General features: G+C 30.9%; 3 protein-coding genes across 17 annotated transcripts; all 3 read right to left on the bottom strand.

Moving 5' to 3' along the window:
* Positions 1-836: 836 nt before the first annotated feature.
* Positions 837-11,574, bottom strand: LOC140663253 (tripartite motif-containing protein 2). Of its 7 annotated transcripts, none has more exons than XM_072887282.1 (12): positions 11,436-11,574; positions 9,353-9,551; positions 6,325-6,487; positions 6,052-6,225; positions 5,730-5,933; positions 5,101-5,349; positions 4,839-5,025; positions 4,211-4,644; positions 3,956-4,138; positions 3,758-3,865; positions 3,536-3,674; positions 837-3,379 (listed from the first exon to the last, which is right to left on the bottom strand). In XM_072887282.1, the coding sequence occupies exons 2-12, from the start codon at positions 9,370-9,372 to the stop codon at positions 3,141-3,143; spliced, it is 2,100 nt and encodes a 699-aa protein (XP_072743383.1). In that variant the 5' UTR covers positions 9,373-9,551; positions 11,436-11,574; the 3' UTR covers positions 837-3,140. The 7 variants fall into 7 exon arrangements, with proteins under 7 accessions (XP_072743383.1, XP_072743381.1, XP_072743382.1 ...); XM_072887280.1 differs by lacking the exon at positions 11,436-11,574 and adding an exon at positions 10,586-10,715; XM_072887281.1 differs by lacking the exon at positions 11,436-11,574 and adding an exon at positions 10,589-10,703.
* A 1,697-nt stretch (positions 11,575-13,271) lies between these two features.
* On the bottom strand, positions 13,272-17,203 carry LOC140676346 (chymotrypsin-1-like). 3 transcript variants are annotated; one of them, XM_072911300.1, is made up of 6 exons: positions 16,987-17,203; positions 15,159-15,233; positions 14,786-14,966; positions 14,255-14,504; positions 13,848-13,985; positions 13,272-13,526 (listed from the first exon to the last, which is right to left on the bottom strand). In XM_072911300.1, exons 1-6 carry the CDS (start codon positions 17,045-17,047, stop codon positions 13,380-13,382), a joined length of 852 nt encoding a protein of 283 aa, XP_072767401.1. In that variant the 5' UTR covers positions 17,048-17,203; the 3' UTR covers positions 13,272-13,379. The 3 variants fall into 3 exon arrangements, with proteins under 3 accessions (XP_072767401.1, XP_072767403.1, XP_072767402.1); XM_072911302.1 differs by having other exon boundaries at positions 16,973-16,991; XM_072911301.1 differs by lacking the exon at positions 16,987-17,203 and adding an exon at positions 15,321-15,481.
* A 666-nt stretch (positions 17,204-17,869) lies between these two features.
* Positions 17,870-22,578, bottom strand: Poli (DNA polymerase iota). Of its 7 annotated transcripts, none has more exons than XM_072911299.1 (4): positions 22,484-22,578; positions 22,216-22,383; positions 19,271-22,034; positions 17,870-18,406 (listed from the first exon to the last, which is right to left on the bottom strand). In XM_072911299.1, the coding sequence occupies exon 3, from the start codon at positions 21,947-21,949 to the stop codon at positions 20,210-20,212; it is 1,740 nt and encodes a 579-aa protein (XP_072767400.1). In that variant the 5' UTR covers positions 21,950-22,034; positions 22,216-22,383; positions 22,484-22,578; the 3' UTR covers positions 17,870-18,406; positions 19,271-20,209. The 7 variants fall into 7 exon arrangements, with proteins under 7 accessions (XP_072767400.1, XP_072767396.1, XP_072767399.1 ...); XM_072911295.1 differs by having other exon boundaries at positions 22,216-22,402; XM_072911298.1 differs by having other exon boundaries at positions 22,480-22,578.
* Between the last annotated feature and the right edge of the window lie 1,401 nt (positions 22,579-23,979).

Raw genomic sequence — 23,979 nt, forward strand, 5'->3', positions numbered from 1 at the left:
TGCTTTTCGTTAAGAACTAACGTGATAGATAATGCGTGTTTTACAATGACTCGTCGTATTCGTACATATACAAGCAAATATATATGTAATAGTTTATATTAAACGTAGCCTATATGGTAGATCACTCTGCAAAGCAGTTCATAAGGAATGTCGTATCTGCGATACAATCCAAAAAAATAGGCTTGCTAAAAAATTCCTGTGCATTCCCCGTAAAGATGTAATTTCGAAACTTAATAGATTTCATTCAATTTTAATTATTCACAAATCTAACTTGAGTGTGCTAAACAAATGATTTTCATAATACAACAAAGAGATTTTTCGTCAATAGTAAAGGAGCGAATGCAGTTACGAAATCATATGACAAATCTATTTTTATGTCCACTTTTTAACTTTAGATTAATTACAGAGAATATCTGCATTTTCTTATTTTTCCCTATATTTATTTATTTTTTTTTTTCTTAAACCAAACAATCAAATTAAAACTTATTTATTTCTGAAGAGATACTTGAAATTCTGAAGATAATTTACAATTAGAAAAATAATAACAATCAAATCAATAGTTTCCAAGGAAAAAATATATAAAGATCAAAAAAACATAATCTAACGTCATTTTTATAACGTAAAACATGTTTCTTTAAGCACTTAGAATTCAAAAATCATTTTATATATAATTAAAAAAAGATATTTAAGAAATCTATCTATAAAAATTAAAAGTATTTTAAAATTTTCAAGTGCATCCGCCCTTTTCACACAGCTGACGAATAATTCTAGAACATGCAAGTACATGAGTCATATAAAAATGGCATATAAATATATTAAGATTACAAATATTAAAAATTGATTGTGTTGATAAAGTTATAGTATATATTGCGTGAGAAAATTCTTTCCGGGGTTACAGAAGTAGACATCATGAGCCGCGTATGTATATGTGTAAGTTTATATCACTCTCAGTCAAGAAATAAGTATCAAAGAATAAGTAGATACACATTATATGATAATATTTCGTCGAATACAACCATAGTCTTCAAACGGGCATTAAATTAAATATTTCTAGATAGAAAAGCAAATTGCGCGACGTAATAAGTCTCATTTATATTTTTTTGCTAGTCCTTCCTGATTTATATTTAGTTTGATTGAATTTAAATAATATATACACACATTACATATATATATATATATATATATATATATATATATATATATATATATAAATAAAACATTTTTTCAACAATAAGGGAAAAATTATTTGCGCATTAAAACTTGCAAAAATCTGGATGTAGCGTCTTTTCAACAGCGAATAATTTAATTATGGTGAATGATTTTGTAGGCCTTCAGAAACATGCGCCATTTATCAAAATAATCATGCGTGTTTTATACGAAGTTTAGAAAACCTCTAGATAAATAAACCATTTATTTCTCTAGATAAATAACCATGATGCCAATTCTATCAAAATTTATATAATACTGAAAAAATATATGTACAATTCTTAATATATTTCTAATTATTTGTGTGTGCCTACAATTATCTTACATTAATTATATAATTTACGCTTTATTTAGTTAAAAAATTCATGTAGTACCGAGAAACCCAAGTCTCTTATTTATTAAGGACAAGGAACTTTGCGTGTTATTCTGTAAAATGAAAATGCTGTAGAAAGATTTAAAAATAAAATAAAATCGAAAAAAATAGAATTTAAGAAAATAAAAACCAGCTTTTTCACGAAGTATAAATTAATAAATATGTGATATAAGAAACACGATATATAAATTAAATGTAATAATAAATACGAGGAAAAAAATAACTGTGATTAAAAAATCACATAAAATTATCGTAGACATTAATAAAAATGCCTACGATTTTAATCAATAAAAATGTTTGCAATTTAACAAAAATTTTTACAATCTCAAAACTATGGCCTTACATAATTTCTTCACACGTATGTGACTGATTTTATGTAATGCAAAAACTTGTATAACGATACAACTCCGTATTCTATCGTGACGAAGATGTAAAATAACATGGAACGGCAGTGTGTATGTGTGTGTATATATATAATTTTTATACAATAACATTACACATCCGTAGATAATGAATCTTCTTGTTGAATCAATTGAGTATAGAAATTGTTTAGATTGAATAATTGAATTCATATTACATAACTATATATTTATGATTAATTATAAAATATCTTTATTTGATAAAGAACGAGAAAACTAGTCCTGTCGTAAAAATATAAGTTGAAAAACATTTAAGCATTAAGTCAGCCACATTTGTAAATATATTAAAATTTTATCAGAAATAAAACTATTTATTTAATTTAAGAAATCTATTTCTTTAATTCTGTTTTTTTTCATTAATTGGTTTATATAGTCCATCGAGGACGAATTGATGCCCTCTCAATGCAATATTATCTTAGATTAGCCTTAGATAGTTTCTATTAAACTATTTATTATTTGTGTTTATTGCTTTTAGTATATGGTCTATTACAATTGCAATCATTATATGTAGGCGTGTGTTTGATAGGCAGAACAATGAATAATCAATTTTAATTTGACAAAACTGAGAGAGGACCATCATCTACGGATGTATCTAGATTAATCAGCAACAAAATTGTTACACATTCTCAAACAATCAAATATTAATCGCAATGATTTAAAATCTAGTAAAAAATACATAGGAAAGATATACACATATAATAAGTACTGAGCATTTCGCCTGACTTTATTTTATGCACAGTGAAAACTTTGTATTCCCGCATTTGCACAGGAAACAAAAAAGAAAGTAATATTAAATATTAAAAAAAAAAGTTTATAAAAGCAAAGTATAAATTGTAAGATATTATGCGATTTTTTACAAAACATATTACAAAAAAAAATCAAGGTAAAATAGCGATGCTTCCTTTTTAACATTATTTCACTTTACACGCGTTTTAGCTTTTAATTTATAAATTATATATAAAATTTTTTCTATAAAAACATAGGCATACTTTTTTTTGTCATGACAGATAATGTTATAGTTATAAGTTTCACAGAAAAATCTGAATAAATAATCCTAAATTAGATTGACATTTGGTATCTCTTCGTAACGAACTTTCTTCCTGCGGTTTGTGAATTTTGATACTCAAATAGACAACAACTTTCTACCAGTATCTGTACTTTTTTATACAATCATTGCCCAAATCCACTACTACTAGATGATTATCCGGCAACACGGCTATGCCTGACGGACGTCGCAATTTCGAGCTATGCGAGTCAATTTCGGTTAAAATGTTACCTCCACCTAGCTTCATTACTTGTATTATACTACGACCCTTGTCTGTACGGGTGCCAATTATTTTGCCATCCGCATCCACGGCTATTCCTCCATAGGTACCCTTTCCTGTTATACACACAAATCGGACACATCTTTAATTTTATCGCGTTAAAATATCTTTATTTTAATACCCCCTTCATATCCCCAAAGTATTAAATTTTTAGAGAGATTTTAAATACTATTATAAACGAATCACCGTATCAAACACATACTGGAACTTACCTTTGCCTTCAGAATATATTTCCTCAGAGAAATCTCCCTTTGCGGAAAATACTTGAATTCTACTGTCGGCAACTAGAATCTCACCAGCAGGACCGACAGTCACAGAACTGATTAGTTTAAACGTGCCTCTCTTACCGACCTATTAAAGTTTCGTGATAATTATATGAGAACCATACGAGACAATTTGCAATTATTAGTAAATGTACTTGAACAAAAATTTACCTGGAATAGTATCTTGCCGTCTGAGTCAAATACGAACACACAGCTTTGACCGTTGTCAGCGACAAGTATATGCCCGTAATTCTTATCCACAGCAATATCTATAGGTTCCTGGAAGACAAAAGCATAACAATTAATTAAGAAGTTTATAAATATTATTAATTGTTTTTAGTGATGAAACATGTAGTAGAAACTACTAACTTGAAATGCATTATGCGAGAAGGATCGGATCGTATCACCTAACGAAGTCATTTCCGTGATCTTCCGCGTCCGCCAATTTACAACTACGAGACCTTGTTGAGAAATATCTATTCCTGTACAACTACGGCCTTCTAAACCTTCATTATTTATATGCCTTTGAAATTCCAAATCACAATTGAGTACCTAAAGTGATAGAAAAATTGGAAAAATCAACTCCTATTATATATCGTATTCCTTGTATATTGCTAAACAAACCTTAATGCGAGAATTTCCAGTATCTAAAATATAAATCATTTCTTCGTCCACTGCAACTGAGACTGGCTGATGAAACTCGTCCTTTCCATTACCACGTCTTCCGTATATCTTAATAGCTTCGTTATGTTCGGTTGCGTCGAAAAAAAGCGGGTAATCTTTTATGGGTCGTTCGAATACAGATATCTTTAAAACGTATCGACTCGCGGTCGGTGGCCGAAAATGAACCTCGTAGGTTCCGTTCTCCAGATCTTTTACTTCTGTCTCGATGGAAGCACTCTGATTTTCCACGTGTATGTTATCTGCGAGCGTCAACTCAGCACTGACGAGATCACCACCGACATTTCGAGGATGGCCATGATAATCCACCGTTTCGACTATAACGGTTGTTTGTAATTTCGCTATCGCTAAGTCTTTCAATCTAGCTCGGCATAAACCTAACACAGAATGTATTATATATTAATATAGAAAATTAATTTTGCGTGACGTTTCGTCTTTATAATTAAATATTATAACAATGATAGATTGGAGATTATTTTTACATTGTTTTAAATAGTGTTAGCTTGAAACAAGATGTGTTTTAACGAACGAATATTTTAAGGCAAATACTTTATTATATTTAATCAATTACCTGGCAATGTTGTACTAGAACGTACTCGTCCCAAGTTGCTTAGTGCTTGTTCCAAGTGAGAAATAGCATCGTTATGATTAAATTCGAACGTGATGAAAGCATTTTCCTTGGGTTCACTGAGAGCGGTCGCCGCGTCGAGCTGATCCGATAGGCTATTAATACGCTGAGTAATATTTCGGACCTCGACCTTTAAATAGAATCATTATTGTAAAATGGTACACAAAAAAAATGATACTATAAAAAAAGCGTTTTTATTCTCTACCTGATACTGCAATCCTTCACATTCTCTCTCCACTTTGGTTTTCTCCGCCTCGATGAGAGAATGTTGTTCCTCGAGTACGTGCTTCTTATCGCGAGCAGCGGCGTTTACGGCGGCTTGCAATTCCGTTCGACGTTTTTCTATTTTCGCAATGATATCCGCGAATTCTGTATCAACCGCGTTTAGGCATCTTTCCGTGGAGGCTTCCAAACGCTGTAGTTCCGTGCTTACAGAGTCTTGTGCCTGTGTTAACTAAAAGATGTAACTCTTAATTCAATAATTAAGCCACGTTTCATGTTACATAATATAATAATAATCCTCCATTGTTTAGTTTATTTGTAAGCATCTTGGCGTACGAAAACGTGGTACCATACATAAAATTTTGACAGTATTATTTCACTAGTTATAATTGATTATAAAGTTAGTTTTTAAAATACTGTGAGTTATAAAATAAGCAAGATATCCTTTTACAAATATAAATATGATTTTTTAAATATATATTTCGATGTAATAATTTAGATATTAATTATATATACTTTCTATTAGTAAGCATAGAGTATAATAAAATCGCACGCAAGACACAAATATAATACTTATGAATAAAAAAAAAAAAGAGAGAAATTAGTTTTCACCTTGGATATACACTCGTTAGCTTTATAAAGCAGTATCTCAGACATCCTTTTTATCGCGATACTAAAGGGGATGATTGTGTGTTCTGTACATCCCGGTGACGTTCCTGCATGTGTCCCACTGGTACATACCGTACAGAATACTGTATCACATGTTTCGCAAAATAATAATTCCTGATTTATGTGAACTGAACACTTTGGAATGACCTGCAATAGAGAATAAGATGTAATAATATTGAGATTTTATTGATATTATAAAAAAAGATATAAATAAAGATATATGTAAAAAAGAGATTTTATCTTTTAATATTTCAGTCAACTATACCTCTCGTCTTTGTCGAGACATAAGGTCCAGCAGTTGGTTTACAAGAAAGCTCGGAGGCAGTGCAGGTACCCCTCCACGAGGAATTGTTATTAATTCTCTACAAATGGGACATCTAAATGCTCCTGTCTCTCGTGTTTGAGATGCAGCAATCCTTGTTAAACAATGTAGACATACCTATAATAAATATAGATATGAGATTATCGTATGTATAAATACAAATTAGATATGTAATATACATGTATAAATTACATTCTATTTAACATATAATCATACCGTGTGTGAACATGGTAATAATTTAGGTGTATGCTCGCTGCCATCGTAAACACAGAGACAGGTGCCGCATGTTAAAAAACTCTCATTAAAATCTTCATAATTTATACTGACTGTCTCTACGAGCATAGAGCTCATGCTGACCATCCTCTCCCCAAGCCGCGTCCTGCAAAAAATAAGAACAAATTTAATGTAATCACTAGTAAAATGTATATTAAAAAATATTAAATAAATATTTAATAATAATAGTATATATATATAAAACAGAATATAAAATCACTCTGTACAGTTTGTTAAAGAACTATAATTTATTTATACCTTGTTATCTTTTAGTTTAGCTTTTTTATCAGAAATACTTAAAAATTTCAAATAAAATATAAGTATTGTTAAGCAAATTATTCATTATGATGCTTGAATTATTTATTTTTTAAATTCTTTTTGTATATAGATAAATCTATACTGCATATATACACAATATAATATATCTATAGAGAGAGAGATTCATATATAAAAAGAATTTAAAATATAAATAATTCAAACATTATAATAAATAATTTGCTTAATATAAAACTTACTTATACAATAACTATACTTATTTGTACTTTGTTATCTGAAATTTTGAAGTAATTCTGTCTAAGATAAGAGAGTTAAACTAAAAGTTTCTTTAAACTTACAAATTGTAGAGTAATTTTACAACACTAATTTCTGATATATCATGTTTCGCATAACAAAAAATTATGACAGGATACATTTGTAGAGGACATTAAATTAAAATTATGAAAAATAGTAAATTAAGAAATGAATAATCTTAATTAAATAATATATATATATATATATATATATATATATATATATATATATATATATATAAATTATAGTTTTTTGTTATATTTAAAATTCTACAAATTCTTGCTGCAAAGACAAAAAGCTAAAACAAAAATCCACTTAAATAACTTTACGTATACAAATTGCCTTTCTCGATATCTATTTGTGATTAATCACATTTCGTAATAAAAAATAGAAAAACACGAACTACTACTACGGGGTGCATCTGCCAAAAAAGGACACTCACTGTATAGCTAAACGCAATGCCTCCATAATGGCTATATTCTATGATCGTCGCTCTATGCGTTCCAATCATCCGTTTTATGTGCACCCTATTATAATCGTTCTACAGAGATCCTCCTCGTGGAAATTCTGGAGAATCCCGAGACTAAAGCACATCACGCCAATATTATCACGAGAGTCACTCTCGCTGGACGTACGCAAGAGAGACAGGAGTCGCGGAGGAAAACACAACGCTGCTGTCAAATCGCGATAAACAACAACCCCGGATCGACCTCGCGGATAAGCAAACCCTCGTCATAAACGTGACTGATGAAACGCGTCTTGTACGCTCGACGGTCGCATGGCACGCGATGTGTTTCGGAGTCCCCGGTGCAGCATAAACGTATGTAAACTGCGCCGGGACGCTCGGCGGTCCGGCGACCCTTTGTCTATCTTCGCTCCTTACGACTCATTGTCCGGATGCCCGCAGGGAAAGAGAGAGAGAGAGGGAAAGAGAGAGAGCGAGCGATGTACGTATACCTCGCGCACCGCATTTCACCGCGTATTTATATTTCTTTAGCGACCGTTTTTTTTTTTTTCCCCTCGAGAAAACCCTCCAAAGCTTCCTTCCTTTCTTCCTTCGGGAATTCTTATCGCGCGTGCACGACGTCGATCGCGGGGTCAAGATCGCGGGCAACGACAACTCGGGGACAATGAATTTCGACGCGGCGCATTTTTTTCTTCCGCCGCTTTCCTTTCTTCTGCAGACGAAATACACGTAAACACGTAAACACGATACACGCGAGACACGACGCACGACGCGGTGAGCCGCATCAGCTGCGGAGCGCAGCGGACCACAGCGGACTCGACTCACGTTCGCATACAGAATACAGAATACAGACTACAGACAGCTGCGCACGTTCGTCGCCCGCGGCTGATCTGACGCAGTACCGTAGCGCCTGTTAGCGCATCCAAAGATTCATGTATTATTATGTATTATATTATACATTATATATCATTGAATAAAGTATATATATATATATGTATATATACAGACACACATACGTCATCTCTGACGTTACGATTTAATGATCGTTTATTTTAAATGTCTTTCAGAGACGGAGTAAAAGGGTCTTGAATTATTTTACGAATATTGAATCTGATAAATTGAAGAAAGGAATATATGAAAACAAAATTTAATTAGAATCATGTCGAACAAGATAGGTATTTATATATTAACAGGAATAAAGTTGCATATTCTAAAACAGAGTATCGACATTTTATAATTTTTAGTCTTTTAAAAAAATCTAGATTTACAATTAAGGATTGTTGTGAAAGAACTTTCTTTGGAATGATGTCGTACGGCCCTGAAGATTAGTCGCGATGCCGTGGCGCCGATAGTGCGAGAGGGACAGTTGCTGTCAAAGAGTGCGAGGTTGAATCGCGGAGGAGAGCGTGGGAGAGATATAGACATACACACGCACACTGTGACCGGCATAAAGAATACGCGTGTTACACGGTCGTGCAGACCCGTGAATTGTGAATTCTCCTACTGCGCAGTCGTCCCGAAAGGTGCAGCGACCGGCATATTTGTACTGTGTTTGTGGATGTTATAATCGAGTATGTATAAGTGAGTATATGTATATATGTGCGTGTCGGGGAATCGTACGCAACAATTTCTTTCATTCGACATTTTTTAAACTAGACTATATTAATCAACATAAATGCATTTTCTTGAAATTATTTCTCTCTTTCTTCTCCTTCGGTTTTTCTTTTTTGAAATTGTTTATTATTTATATATAAATTTATTGAAAAATATATTTATTTTAAAGGATAGCTTTTACAAACTAACATAAACAGAAATTTTATTTATGTAATTTATATATATTTTATATAATTTAAATAATTTATAATAATTAGATATGCACTGCATATACACACACATAAAGAAATAATAAGTATGAGATATATGAAATATACTCACATGAAAGGGCAGCAGCTCATTAAGCTTCCTTTGATGGCAAGTTTCTGATTACTTTTACAAGTATGATTCGGAGGGATGGTTGTTCCCAGTTCAAGAATGATCTTACATAGTCATGATGTTTTTCATTTACATTCGCTCCTTATTTATGAATAATGTTCGGTGTAGTGATTTTCTCTTTGGTATTTCGATATCCACTTGTCTGTTATGCAAAATAAAATTTGTGTTAAACTTGGTCTCACGAGAAGCAGTATTGTTTGTATCGATCAGCTGACACTATATTTATCCGAGTGGTTTAAAAATATTCCGATAAATACCAAGAAAAAAAGTATCAAGTATTTTAATGCGCTTTATCACAGTTTAGAGAATCATCGAGTAATTAATAAAATAGTGTATTGTGACGTAGGGATTTTTTTTATATGAGTATATGTGTGATTACATTTATTATTATTTCGCGCGTAAAGAAACTCTCTCTCTCTCTCTCTCTCTCTCTCTCTCTCTCTCTCTCTCTCTCATCCTAGCTTTCAAATCTCCTTGAGGTAGATACCACATATGTGCGTAAAAAACAGTTTTGATAAACACAGTGACGAATGGAAAGATCACGTCGTAAATTGAGAAACCATATCAACGCGATGTCAATGTTTCATGAGGGATTACCTATCTCGCGTTGATACATGTTTTTATCGGTTTATTAACCCCTAGAATTTATGAACAATTTAGGAATTAATATTTAATGGCACTTAAATTTGAAATATTTTTGTTTTCGTCCAACGCGTGAAAGATGTCACTTGTCAAAATATTAATTCCTAAATTGTTTATAAATTCTGGCTGGGGGTTAATAAACTGATAAACATATTATGTATTAATGCGAGATAGATCCCTCATAAACCGTTGGCACCGCGTTAATTTCTCAATTTGTTATTTAAAATAAAACGTATGTGTAAAGCTCTAAAGCATATAATACGAAATACGGAAATTTATTTATTTGTTTATATAAGTGAAATACTTGCTTCGTTTATAATTAGAGAGAGATTGTTAAATAAATTAAGAATCTTCACAACTTGTACAATTTTTTAGAAATTCATCACTCGTTGGCCCTCGAAAATATTCAACACAACTTCGCGCGCATGTCATCTATAAATTACGACACGCGTCTATTCCGTCCAAAATAAAGAAACCAAAACATCTTTTACGCAAACACTGCAGAATTACACAAAACAGACACACAAAATTTACAACACTTGCAGGTTTCGGCGAATTTGCCAAAAGGAAGTCGAAGGACGCCGTTGCAGATATCTCGCAAGGACGGTCTCTCCTCTCGCTACATCACACGGCGACAATACACGACGAGGGAGGTACGTCGTATCGACGAAAGTTACAGCGGGCGCCTTTCCGTCGGGGACATGATCGCGGAATTCGTTTTGAGAAGGTACAAGAACGAACGGATATCGATCTCACGATGCTGCAGCAGGTGTCACGGCACCAGCTGTCGTGGTTCGCACTGCAAGACGGTTACCACGACGTCGACGATGACGGCGAGAGAAAGAGGGAAAAAGAGAAGGCTCTCCGCGCGGACTGAGAAAACAAGGCGGGGATGAAAACACACCCTCGGGGGTGCGGGTTGCGCGCACGCGCGCGCGTCATATTATTTGGGTCACTCGACGCGCGATTTATTCGACTTCAATCAAGATGACATCCTATAATGTATCTATAATGTTCGGAATCGGCAATGGTGCAGGAAATACAACAGTCCTTCCGTATCCTGATCAGCTGATTTAGCGCTCATTTTAGATAGAAATAAAAGTTTACGCAAGAGAGGGATTTTCTAGCGAGAATTTAAGGGAAAAAATTACAAGCAATTGTTTATCATTTGTTTACAATAATAAACATATTTTTAAAAGTAATTATACGCAACAGCGAGATTATCTAATTTGCATTTAATATAATTATAATGGCCTGTGACAGCAATTTTTCAACACATATAATGACATTAATGAATTTGTAAGCGCGTATAATTTTCGTCAAGCTGTATTTTCAGAGATGATAGGCAATTACAGATTTCGTGGGAATATCTCCGTCAAGTTACCTGGCCAGAAACTATCTCAGTCCAGCAAAAAGAATCCCGCAACGGATGATTGTCTTTTAAACTCCGAGGACGAACGCGAACGTTTTTTAAGCCGACCATTTGTAGCGGCCGAGGGGCATCGATGACAATCAATCACAAGTAGACACACGGTGGTATTCGATCGAACTGTTCTAACGATTTGCATCTTTATTAAGTCTAGATCCTTAAGATTTCAAGAACACGGCACAGTGTCCGATTGCACATCAATCTTCTTCACTGTTGTTCTACTTCTTCATTATTGCGCTCTTGCTTCTGTAAAACGATCGACCGAATTGTTTCGCGCACTTCTCTTTTTTTTTCTCAACTTTATTCCATTCGCGAAAAGTCACCACCTGCTGCCCTAACTACGTGCTGCGACGTTTTCACCTTTGGAGTAAACATCTGTGATGAACGTCGAGCATGCGCCGCTGAAAGTGGGTCATTAGGAGCTTGACCGAAATCTCTTCGACCAGGACTTCGCGCTAGTTCCTTAAATTCGGCGATCGTTAATCGGCAAGAAACAGCGCATGATTTGCACGCTAGTGAGGAATGATATTTTATAAATCTCTTCGTTGAACGAATAAACATAACGATTAATCTTTTTCATATAATCTTTCTTGTTTTAATAACATTCCGCGAAAATTATAAAAGAAATTATTCGATAGTAGTTAAAACAAATTTTGTGTCGAATAAATTTCTATTAAAATAATATTTGATGACGATTATAGTTCTTTTTTCCAAATTTCTTGTAGAAGATGGAACACAGATGGCAATTAAATTTATCATATTACTGCGAATATCCTTGATAAATACTTGATATACAAAATATAGTATGCACAACTAAAAGAATTAATTCTACTTAATATATGACATAATATCTGCTATTGTTGGAATTATGCTAATATCAATTATGTGTAATTGCAAAATCTAGATCATGTTGTTAGTCATGTACTAGCATTTGACATGTGCATCATGAATTCATGCTTCATTTCCACGCGTTATTTAGTCACTTTACTAATATCATGTGTACGTGATGATCATGTAATGTAAAAGAAACAAATAAATTTAGCAAAGTAATTTACGGCAATCGCTGTGTCTTTGTTTTACATATTCGAGTTTTATATATGTATATATATATAACATTATAACTTTCATATTTCAAAAAATCAATTTTTTTAATTAAAAATTCTATTAGTCTAGAAATATTTAATATTATTCTATTTTATTATTATTTAATTTAAAATTATTAATATAATTTGAATTCTATAATATTTTTATTATCAAACATGACATTTATTTTTTCAATCTATTAAATCAGTTATTTAATGTCACTCCAGCCATTAGAATGGGAGTTGTTGCGGTTTCAGATTAAGGAATTAAAATAAGAATGATTTTGCGCAATACAGGCAATGTAGCACGTTTGTTTAGTCTCTCTAGCAGGCAGCTGCAAAGTAATATAGACTTTAGCCAGTTTCCGACACTGTTCCTCAAATATCAGATATCGCTTCAGCCGACAAAATTACTCATTATTTACGTAAAATTTTTATTTAATTTGTTAAATAAAATGTTTTTCCGTAATTTTAAATAAAATTCTATTTGTCATTTACATTATTTTTGTCAAATACGCTTCAAACGGTGTTAAATAATGTAAAAATTATATGCTTACATTCATTTATTTATTATATACATATGATATGAATAGATAATGCGCAAGAGTCATTTTAACAAGTATCGTAAACGCTGTATCAGAAGTAAACTTATTTGAGTAAAATACAGTTATCATCAACTTTGTTATTTGATAGCTAATTACTTACAATCTTATAAATGAAAATCAGTTCAAAATTATCATCTGTGCTTATTTTCTTAATTGTCAACTTACAATTAGTAAAGTTAACTTAGTGTTTATTTACATCGCTTATACAGAATTTAATCTTCCTTCAGATGCTGTTTGATCCAATTCGTGTAGGAGTGGACTCGTGTAAATACATCTGGATGTCCTTTAGCGCAAGGTACTCCCCATGATACCACGCCGATTTGTTCATTATCTGCTACTAAAGGACCGCCAGAGTCACCCTATATTTTATATAATGTATAAAATAAATTTATTGTTTTTTTAAATAGAACAATATACATGTTATTTTTACACATTCTTTCTTTAGCTTCTTATAATTTTATGTACATATTTATATATATGTAAAAAAATTTTTGCTTTTTAAAAATATAGGTTTATAAAATACAGTTTTGTGAAATAAGTTTTTCGATTAAGTATTCAAAGCTTTTTGGTAAGATTATAATCTTGTTAATGTTTGTGAAAAAAATATACACTTTATTTTTTATTATTGAAAACATTCCTGCTTTCCGGAATACTTTAATTAAATTAGAGAATATACTTACATGACAAGCACCCTCGTCCTTTTTGTTAAGGGTACAGATATTGTTGTTGGTGACGCGAAAGTTAGTGTTTAAGCATTGTTTTTGATTAATGACCATGAGTTGGATATGCTGCAATTCATTTGGCACTTTTCCAGGATACTGATAAATGGTTCACATAAAATAATCATTATTAAAATGAACGTAATTAATTCATTGATAAATCAACGAATATAATGCATATTAAGATCTCAAAATTGTGAAAAATATTATATAGTAATCAAATAGCGTTATATAAATATATTTGTCCATATACATAAACTGACATATATGTATACATATATTAAAAATGTTTTTTTATACGTTATGAGTTTTGTTCCATAACATATGACACATATGACACATAATTAAAGCTTTATGTACATACTTACACTGGTTGTACCCCAGCCGGACAGAATCGCCGGATAATTCGATTTCTCGAAGTTTTCAGTGGGTAAAGCAATCTGTTTGACTTTGTCTCCAAAGACGATGTCTTTATCCAATTTGATTAATCCAATGTCGTTTCTGACGAGAGGAGAACTGTAAAAGGGATGTATGAATCTTTTGATCGAAGAATACTCGTCGCCACCTTTATCCAGGGTATTTGTGCCCAATACAACAGTGATAGCTGTGTCATTAAAACTGTAATTAAATAAAAATTATGAAATTATATAGAATCATATTTATATATATATGTATACAAGAATTAGCTCATTGGTTACGAACTTTTATCTTATTGTTAATTTTAGCATTGTTAATAAAAAATATTTGCTGTTTTTTGATGATTTATTATATGCTTTTTTCGTTATAATTTTTACGGAAAAATATTTTTTTTTGTAAAAATTGTTGCTTAATTATATTGTTGAAATAAAAATATTATTATGTTTATAAAATATCTTTTTTATAGCCGCAGTGACACGTACCTTGTTAAACAATGTGAAGCTGTAAGGATCCATCGATTATCTATGACAGAACCACCACAGAAATGTCGATTCTGGAAACGAAGAGATGCTTGATAAGGATATTGCCCTTCAGCAGCAGAAGTACCGCCTACGATTTTTGGTATTAAATTGAATGACTCAGTCGTGGTCATTGAAGAAGCACCTTTTAAAAAAATATCCATTAAATGTCTTTATCATTTACTGAGATATAAAATAATTTTAACATATATAATATTAAATTTTTATGTAAAATATTTGTGTAATGAAAAGAATTTTGTATGATGAATGGAATATGAGATATATGTTATACCTTTAATTTTTTAATAAACGATGACTTACTGACAAAAATTCTTACCTGGAAATTCATGTATCACAACAATACTCAAAATGCAGAGTATCGGCAACATTTTTGCAGACAATAATATCAGTCCTAAACACAAATATTTTATCTTACTTTTCACAAAGCTTAAAATTTTTACGCCAATTTAACTTGTCTACTACTGGTTCTTATATATACCTGAAACAATTAAGGAAATGTCATTGGGTATTTAAATTTAGGTCAGATACTGCCCATAAAAAAAATCCCGAAGCTACTCGGTCTCTGATGTATCTCACGTGCAATGTGATAGGTAAGGCGATATGTCAGTAACCACAATTAATGACCGGATATAGTTGCTATCATGGTCTCAGAACAGAAGTAAAATGCACATTGTTAAAATGCATAATCGTAATTTATGCACGACTTTACCACTACGATGCAAATTTTAACTTTATAGCGTAAATGATTTTTCGCAGAAACAAATATAAATAGACAAACAGACTAAACAAATACATTTTACTAATATATATATATATATATATATATATATATATATACATATTTACAATATAAAATTTATAATATAAAATATATTTATTTATAAAAATTCATTTTAATTAAAATATGTGTAAAATATTTAGTCAATTTTTTGATAATTTATTTAGTTTAATGCATGATTGTTATCATGCTTAGACAACAAAAATTTGAATTTTTTATCGAATCTATCTCTTAGAAAAAATGAAACAGTAGACCTTTTAGAAAGAATGAAAATAGTAGACCATTTGTTTATTGAAAAAAGTGTTACAGACTGACATGGGTAAGAGATACTAATAGTGAAAAGAAATAAAGAATTCAAATATAATAAAGATCAATAGGAAAATACTTCATAGTTTATAGGCCAGGAAGTATATTGAGAGTAGTGACTTGATTATAAATTCCAATTGAATTTTAGAATTAAATTATGATTTATGGACAGTTAAATTTTATGTTGATATGATCAAAGTCACTATATTGTACAATATCTTTACTTACAATAACAATCATAAACCTGTTCAATATTATTGTTATCATAATTTGTCCCCTACTAATATTAACTCGTTACCACAACAACACTTTAATTTTTTATTTACTAATATTTCCTGTGGGATCTCTAAAAATAGCAATAAGGATAATTTATGTTAATATTGATCCTGCTTCATTTATTGATGTCAAAAATTCGAATTTAAAGGAACACAAAGATAAATGGTTTATCAATTTGTCATCTGTAGATACATACCCGATGACATTCGTTGTTTTTTACAACTAGGTAATAATTTTAGTCATCTTTTTATGAATAAAACTGATTAATTAAATATTAAATATTTATTTAATAAAAATGATAAAACTAATAATAAGGACTTCACATGGGAGAATATTTCTTATTTCACGGTTCCTTATTTACCATCTGGTTACCGAACAATTCGTAAAAATTACTAAGGATATTAACGTTAAGTTGTCCTATTCCAGTCTAAATAAATTAAACAGATATATCAGGGTCCACAAAGACAGCATTCCAAATAAATGTCAGACTATAATGTGGTTTACAAGATCAATTGCAATAATTGTAATGCAACTTATGGGACAAACATCTAGAATGTTAAAAACTGAAATCTCAGAACACAGATTTCACATTAATAGACATAATACTAATAATTCAGTGATAACCAATCATAAATTAAAATATACTTAGGATTTTGGTTGGGAAAACATAGAAATTTTAGATAAAGTTTTTTCTCTTATAATAAAAAACTAATATCTGAAATGCTGTTTATAAAAAAAAACAAGAAAATAGTTTAAATTTGCAGACTAACACAGTAAAATTTACCGGTAATATATTTTGACACAATAAATAAACTTCCGAAGATTTCATGAGACACAGTATACATATATAAAAAGTTCTCACAGTTTTTTGACAGCAACCGATCGATAAACGACTATCCAACTATGTGGCTATCTTGAATGATTTTAAACAATCTATCTTATAAGTAAAGATATTATATTGTATAGTATGACTTACGTCATATTATAAACTTTGATCATATCAACATAAAATTTAACTGTCCATAAATCATAATTTAATTTCAGGATTCAATTAGAATTGATAATCAAATTTATCAACTATTCTCATATATTTCCTGGCCTATAAACTACAAATAATTTTCCTATTGACCTTTATTATATTTTCACACTTTATTTCTTTTCACTAGCATACGTTTTTTAGCTTATGTCAAATTAATTTAACAGCCATTATTGTACTTTCTCTCAAATTTGTACTATTTTTCAATTTCAACATTATATTAATACACCATCCTTGCGAGAGAATAAGAAGGCCTAAAAACGGATCCAAAACGTTTACCTCTATTTGTTTTAATTTAGTTTTGTATAAATAGATTATTTTCTAATACATTTATTTTTGTTACTGTAATGTACTATATATACCTTATTGTAATACATTATATTTTTTGACAATATTCTCTCTAAGCTTACTTACATTTTATATAATTTTAATTTTTGATAAATTATTTACAAAATTTTATTCTGCCAATACTGTTACGTTATAGAATTCATCTTACAATTAGCAATTGAGAAATTTTTGTAAAATTATAATGTCATTATATTGTGCAATGTTCTACAATTTGTCTATCAGGAAATATAATCAAAAAATCGGAGATAGGTCCATAGAGAATAAATAGAGCGGCACACTTTAATTTTTTTTTTAATTTTAATTTTTATTATTGAAATAAATCGGAAGTAATGCGAGCCGCGGCGTTGCGTTGTCATTTAAAAGTGTCAATCATCATCTTTGTCGTATAATTGAGATACCTGAAATATTCACGGAGCGATATTATTATTCCAAACGCGAAGTTTTGCGTTTGTGTGGGTATATATGTGGATCTTGACATTGACGTTGACAATCTTTTGGTGTTTCGCAACGCTGCATAATTCTCGCCTAAACAAGTTATATAAAATATGCATATATTCACAACCAGAAGTTGAAAATAAAGACAACACCATTTCATGTGTATATATATATATATATGTTGTAAATAAATAAAAATAGAAAAGTTCCGTAGAGCCGCTGTTGCGCGTTTGCAGATTTTCTATATCGCTTGTTCTCTTTCGCTCTGTTAAACAATATATGCGACCTTAATGAATATTTTGTTTTGCAAATACAAAAGCTACATTGTTTCGGTTTATCACCTGTAGATCCGTTCACCCGTATACAACAAGGATCCTTTAAGTATCTGAAAAGTAAAATCGCAGCTCTCATTGTGGACGTTCTGTGTCTTGCGCTTACAAGAGTGTGTTTTTTATGTATGTATGTGTGTGTGTGTTTGTTAGATATACATTAATATATATATATATATATATATATTTAACTGTGTGTGTAAACACATGCATGCGAGAATCACCATGTGCCATACTAAAGTGGCATCAAAACTTTATGATTGTCAAGTAAATCTCTTTTGCGCGCGCGCGCATGTGAATAATTACACGTATACATTTATATATTTTAATGAAGCTCCGCGTCAGTAATTAATCCTGACGGGAATAACCAAATATTTTTTTCCAGCCATGTTTCTCGCTCGATATCCGACGCGTATATTATAATACAAGCAGGTATTGAAAACGATATTTCTTATTGATTATGAACTTCAAATTTCGATACTGCAGACTGCACAAAAATTTCCGTTTTTATTCGCAATAATAGAAATGTGACAGTTGATTGTACAAACGTTTTTCGCGTAACTGCAGTATAAAAAATTAAGTTCACTGAAATTATATCGATTTCGATCCTTAATTATGAGATAACATTTATAACAGTACTAAAAATAGAATTTTCTTTTTAGAACGTTAATTCATATAATTACTTATCCATCGAGAGAGTCACAACATCGAATGTCAGCACCTTATTTTACTTATATGAATTGATAAGCGCATATATATGTAATATGTCTTTCTTTCTTGATATTTTTAAAATACATTTTCTAACTTCTTGTTATATAAATTAGGTAAATACTTAGTATACTCTTTTCGTAATAGTTTTGCTTAATTAAAAACATTGTCTTAATATGTTTATTAAATTTATATGAAAATCATGTACTTACATGAGCAAATTACAATAGCAAATTAAAACAGTTATCTCCTCTTATAACATGAAACCAATGGTAGCAATCAAAAATCTTGTAAAAACTGAAATTTTTCTGAAATATAATTTATACTTGATAGTTTATTGCCTAAAAAAAATTTTGTTTATCAATTATTATATAAACAAAATATTGAATAAATACAAACTAAAGAATGACTTACAATAGCTTTTTGAAGCATATTTTCTGATAAAATATTAGTAAAATAATTATAATTAAAAATAACCCAAAATGTGTACTCACAATACTTTTCATTGTTGCTGTCGAAAATAAAAAATAACAAACTATTACTAAAAAGCTACATATATGCTCTCGCTAATCACACACAAACTTTTTTATTCCTGTGTATATATATATTATATATAAAAAAAAAAAACCAATGAAATTATATGTTAAATGCAATTGAACACAGGTATCTTTTGTCGTGTAAGATCTGAAACTGCACTTTCATCAAGAAAATAAAACGCACACAACAGTCAGAAAAAAAAATGTAAATTTGAAACGGAATGATTTTTAATTGTATGTCAAAACTTAAAGGCATAAAGTTTGAGTATTAAATAAGAAATATTCGAAGTAATTATTTTGTACTGCAATTACCACAATACCTTCCGATTTAATTAATGTTAATAGCACAATTTTCTTTTTCTATTATTGAGAAAACAAAATAATAGATCTTCTGCAAATATTTGTGGGCGCTACATCTTCAAGTTGTTATTTAGAATAGAAAACTTGCATAAGAGCTCTATATTATGTAACATGTCATTTTTTGTTTCATATTTTAAAATTTAAAAAGCACCCAAAGAGCACTGAAAATTAAGAATCACATCCTGGTGCTGGCATTTAATGTTCAATTCAAGCGCATAAGAGCAATGATATTCAATACTAAGTCACAGAGCTCTGTCACTTATTGGCTATGAAATATTTAAGTATATTGTTTGGTTTCGGTTTACTAGTTGTTGGCCAAGAACGCGTGACATCCCTCCTCTCGATAGGCAGAGTTCTGAAAACCGTAGTATCCACTGTGGGCGACAATTGCATGGGAGATGACGGGCTTAGTCTAAGATCAGCCATTTCGTTACTCGGTGACTCTCGACGACCGCTCAACCACACTTCCAGCTTGGTCTTCTTCGGTAATGGTTCCACCTCGTTCTGCAGCTCATCCTCTGCAATCTGACTGGTTGCTATGCCTGACGATTTTGAAATTGGTGAGCACGGGAGACTTGACGCAGAAGTGTTCATCAAGCTTGTCGCTGACTGATCGGAGCTATCGTTACTGTCTTGATTAATACTCATCGGTGATCCCAAATTCACTTCTGCGATGCCTTCTTCAGAGCTGATATCTAAAACGGAATGGACGGCGACCTGTTTGCGTAAAAAGGATGTAATGCTGCTTCTGCCATATGATCTCTCCTCAAATTTAGTAAATGCAACTCCCAACAATGTTAAGTGGAATGGCTTGGAAACGTCAATTATTCGATGAAACAGCTTCATGGCGAGTGTCAACATTTTACTATGATCGTACATGCCAGTTTTTGTGGACGGTAAAAGATGTTTCGGCAGCGGGCATTGTCTGGTCTCTCTCTTACCAGAAGTAGGTTTATTCAAGTCATGCTTCCGCACTGTTATTCTCATAGCAATAGGAATTCTACCATCTTCCATCGCCAACTCCGTTAATCTCCTCAATAGTGCGCCTAATCGTGACTCTACCTCAGCTACTAATGAGACGCTTTTAAATCCATCCTCCAGACCTATGGATTGCTGTTTTCCAGATGGTTTTACCACTGTTTCGTCAATCCCTTCTGTATTATCTTTTAATCTTCTTGCTAAATCAATGCCAATTTTCAGTTCCAGATTTTCCAGAGGTATTTTGCGTATATCATCCACTGTTTTTATGTTATTCGATAACAATAATTCCGTAGTTTTTTGTCCAACACCAGGTATCTTGGATACAGAGCCTATTGCAGAAAGCAATAATGGACCGCTACATGGAAATACCAATGTCTGCTGATTTGGTTTATTTAGCGATCCTGCCAATTTGGCTAGAAGCTTATTATGTGCTATTCCAGCGCTACAAGTAAGATGTAGTTCTTCATAAATACGATTCCTTATTTCAGCCGCTATCTTGGAGCCAATCATCAAGCGTGTATGACAACTGCATGGACATTCCTCTTCCGATGGCCCAAATATCTTACTATCAGATTCCTTTAGCTCTTCGTCAGCATGCAAACTGTTTATATCAAACTCTGAATCATTCTGAGGGTTGAGCTGTTTCTCCACTGTTGATGTTATTTCAAGGAAAAAATCATCAAAGCCCAGTCTTTCCACTAATGGCGTAAACCGATGCAGAATTTCAAATACCTTAGTTGAATAATGACGATAATGTGTCAAATCTTCACCATTTACCAAGACCAGTTCTGGACATAGACGCAAAGCTTCTTGTACCAGCATACATTTTTTTATTCCATGTTCTCTTGCCAAATAATTACTGGTGACTACTATACTCTTTTGTTGAACACCTAGTGGTTTTCCTTCATATTGTGGATGTCTAAGCATCTCTACCTGAGCATAAAAGCAGTCAACATCCAAGTGGATAATGGTTCTTGGATGATGTACAATAGTATTAAAATCTGCAGTATCCATGAGGATGTTTATCAGAGATCAATATTTTTGCAAATAATGAAGCTAAATCTTCACATTCTAGTTCTTAGAATCCTCTTAATTGCATCTGCAATACAGATATATATATCTATATATGTATATGTATATGTATATATATATATATATATATATATATATATATATATATATATATATATATATATATATATATAAAATTAATGATCTTAATTAAGAAGCTGACAATGTTATTAAGGTTGGAAGAGATTTTGCACAAATTTATAGCATACCTCGATTTTGCAGCAAGTTTTTCCAGATAATAGAAATGAATAGAATATTAATCGTTCGTGGGAAACAGAATCTGTGCTATTGCGAATTGGCGCGGCTTTCACTCCCGAGAATTATTTGGCCTTCTTAATGGGTCCCTTGGATTCAGATCCGGTACATTAGGAACGTATCTGCAAATTGACGATTCGTCTGTCGACGATGCGAGATACAAAGCTAGCGTAACAAACTAAATAGAAAGTTGTTTACAGCATGCAAACAGTACAAACCAACCAATCCATTTTTCACATGGTAGCCATGTTTTTAAATTGTCATAGATACGTATGATGTATACGAAAAATTTCGGAACTCGGAACCTAAGAAGGTCATGGACTTAAGAATACATAGATGGGCAATAGATGCTAATATCAGCAAAAAGGAATATAGTAAAAGAAATATAGTAATATCTAGTAATATTATGTAACTATGATATATTATCCATAATAATGCCAGAAACATCATGCTGAAATATATTTTTAAAGAGTTAAAATAAGAATTTTAATAATATTTTAAGACGCATTGACGCTTGAAACACGATCCGAGAGAGATAGATATAAGCATCCTAACTGAAATGCGCATCAGGCCGCCATTGCCGTCTAGACAAAGATAACATGAATCCGGGTCTTCTGTCCTTTTTTCTGATCTTATACATGGTGGAAATAAAGTACGCTCATTGAGTACGCTTCCCAATAAATAAACTTTAATGAACTAAAATGACAATAAAATAATGTATAATACAAGTAATCAATATTATAATTATATGATAGAATATCAAGAAAATAATTCATAAATAATATAAAAAGACATATTTTATTCAAAATTTTCTGTTCAGTTTAATGCGCTCTACCCTGCTCACGATGAACGTTGATAAAATCTTTACGGAATTCCGTATGTGTTAACACCCTATATAAGCAAAAGAAAGTTGATTTGACATCCAATGAAGAAAAAATATATTGTTGATGATACTTATACATGTTATATATATGTAATATATATATATATATATATATATATATATATATATACATATATAAATATATGCATGACCTTCAGTTTATCTATCCAGATAAGACAAAAAAAGAATAAGAGAAAATAAGGAAAACAAAGAGAAGAAAAATTAGAAAAAAATTTCTTCTTTCTCATTCGTGCTTTTACGCAGATTTTTGTTTCAGTTTATTTTTTTATAAATTGCTTTTTTCAATTTTTCTATTGTGTAATTTTTAATAGCATATTTTCATTTCTACTGACATTTTTTTATATACAGTTTCATAAAAAAGAATATTATTTAATTATATTGTTTAATAAAAGAAACTCAAAGAAAATTTTAAGATTTTGAGAATTTTAAGAAAATTCTTTACTTAAAAAAATGTTATATATGTTATAAATTATACATTCTTGCTTATCGTTACTAAAAATTTCGTAGTTATCTTGATTAGTCATTGAGATATTGACTTGTAACAATTTACGTGATTAGTCATCTATACATATAGTATGATTCATTTTTAAAAGAGAGCAAATTAATATAAAAATATATATATTTGTTAAAATATATTAAATTTAAATTTTAAATTAAATTAAATGTGAAAAAATATTAATTTAAATATTAATAAAACATTAATTATAATAAAATCAAAGAAATATTAGTGTATTTATTTTAGATGGTATTTCTAAAATTAAAAATAATTGTATAATCATATAACTACTAATTATTAATAATAATGAAATCATAA

This window comes from Anoplolepis gracilipes, chromosome 2 (assembly GCF_047496725.1).
Source record: "Anoplolepis gracilipes chromosome 2, ASM4749672v1, whole genome shotgun sequence".
NCBI classification, from domain to species: Eukaryota; Metazoa; Arthropoda; class Insecta; order Hymenoptera; family Formicidae; genus Anoplolepis; species Anoplolepis gracilipes.